Raw genomic sequence first — 908 nt, 5'->3', positions numbered from 1 at the left:
TGCTGAACCACGTAAAAACCGCGTGTCTGATTCGTTTGTTTGTTTTTGCCATTGTCTTTAATTGATTGCGTGCTCTCTTCTTTTATCTGTTGACGAAAAGCGGCGTCAACAACATCCATTCCCACTCCTCCTCCCCCGCATAAAAAACCAGTCACCTCCACTCACCATATGATAACTAGATCCAAACTAGGCATTTTCAAACCCAAAACATATATGGCCTCCACCCTTAAACACCCCACCGCTTCGATCTATACATCCACCATCCCTGTGAATGTGCAACAAGCTCTTTCTTCCCCTGAGTGGCTTCAAGCAATGAAAGAAGAATATCAAGCCTTGTTTAGCAATGATACTTGGGAACTTGTTCCACGTGAGCCTCATATGAACACAGTTGCAAACAAATGGATCTTTCGAATCAAATACAATGCCAACGGGTCCCTTCAACGCCACAAAGCCCGCCTTGTCCCCAAGGGTTTTCAACAACAACCCGGCATCGATTTTTTTGAGACCTTCAGTCCCGTTGTCAAACCTTAACTAATTAATGATCATTTAACTTTAAAAAAGTTTAGTAAATAATTAATAAATATTAATTATTAATTGGTTGGTGTCAATTAGTAATTACTTATTAATTATTAATTATGAATTAAATTTATAATAATTAAATATTTATAATCTATGTGCCAATATTTTTATGATTAATGATTGTGGACTAAGATAAAAAAGAAAGAATGTAACTAATGTTGTTCCTGTATTAGGGAGCTTATGGGCTAAGTTAGTTTGTTCATGAAAATCCATATCTAAATCACAAACATGCAAATATTGTTGATGTATATGTTTAGAGACGTAAATTCTCCATTAATGAAATTAACTGCTTTTACTGTATATATCAACAATATCTTCATTATTGTGAT

At 35.0% G+C, this 908-nt stretch overlaps 1 protein-coding gene across 1 annotated transcript; it reads left to right on the top strand.

Moving 5' to 3' along the window:
* The first annotated feature begins 213 nt into the window (after positions 1-213).
* Positions 214-531, top strand: LOC133799304 (uncharacterized mitochondrial protein AtMg00820-like). The gene has a single exon (XM_062237325.1). The coding sequence runs from the start codon at positions 214-216 to the stop codon at positions 529-531; it is 318 nt and encodes a 105-aa protein (XP_062093309.1).
* The last annotated feature ends 377 nt before the right edge of the window (positions 532-908 follow it).

This window comes from Humulus lupulus, chromosome 9 (genome assembly GCF_963169125.1).
Source record: "Humulus lupulus chromosome 9, drHumLupu1.1, whole genome shotgun sequence".
NCBI lineage: Eukaryota > Viridiplantae > Streptophyta > Magnoliopsida > Rosales > Cannabaceae > Humulus > Humulus lupulus.
This window is presented reverse-complemented; position numbering and strand designations above follow the sequence as displayed.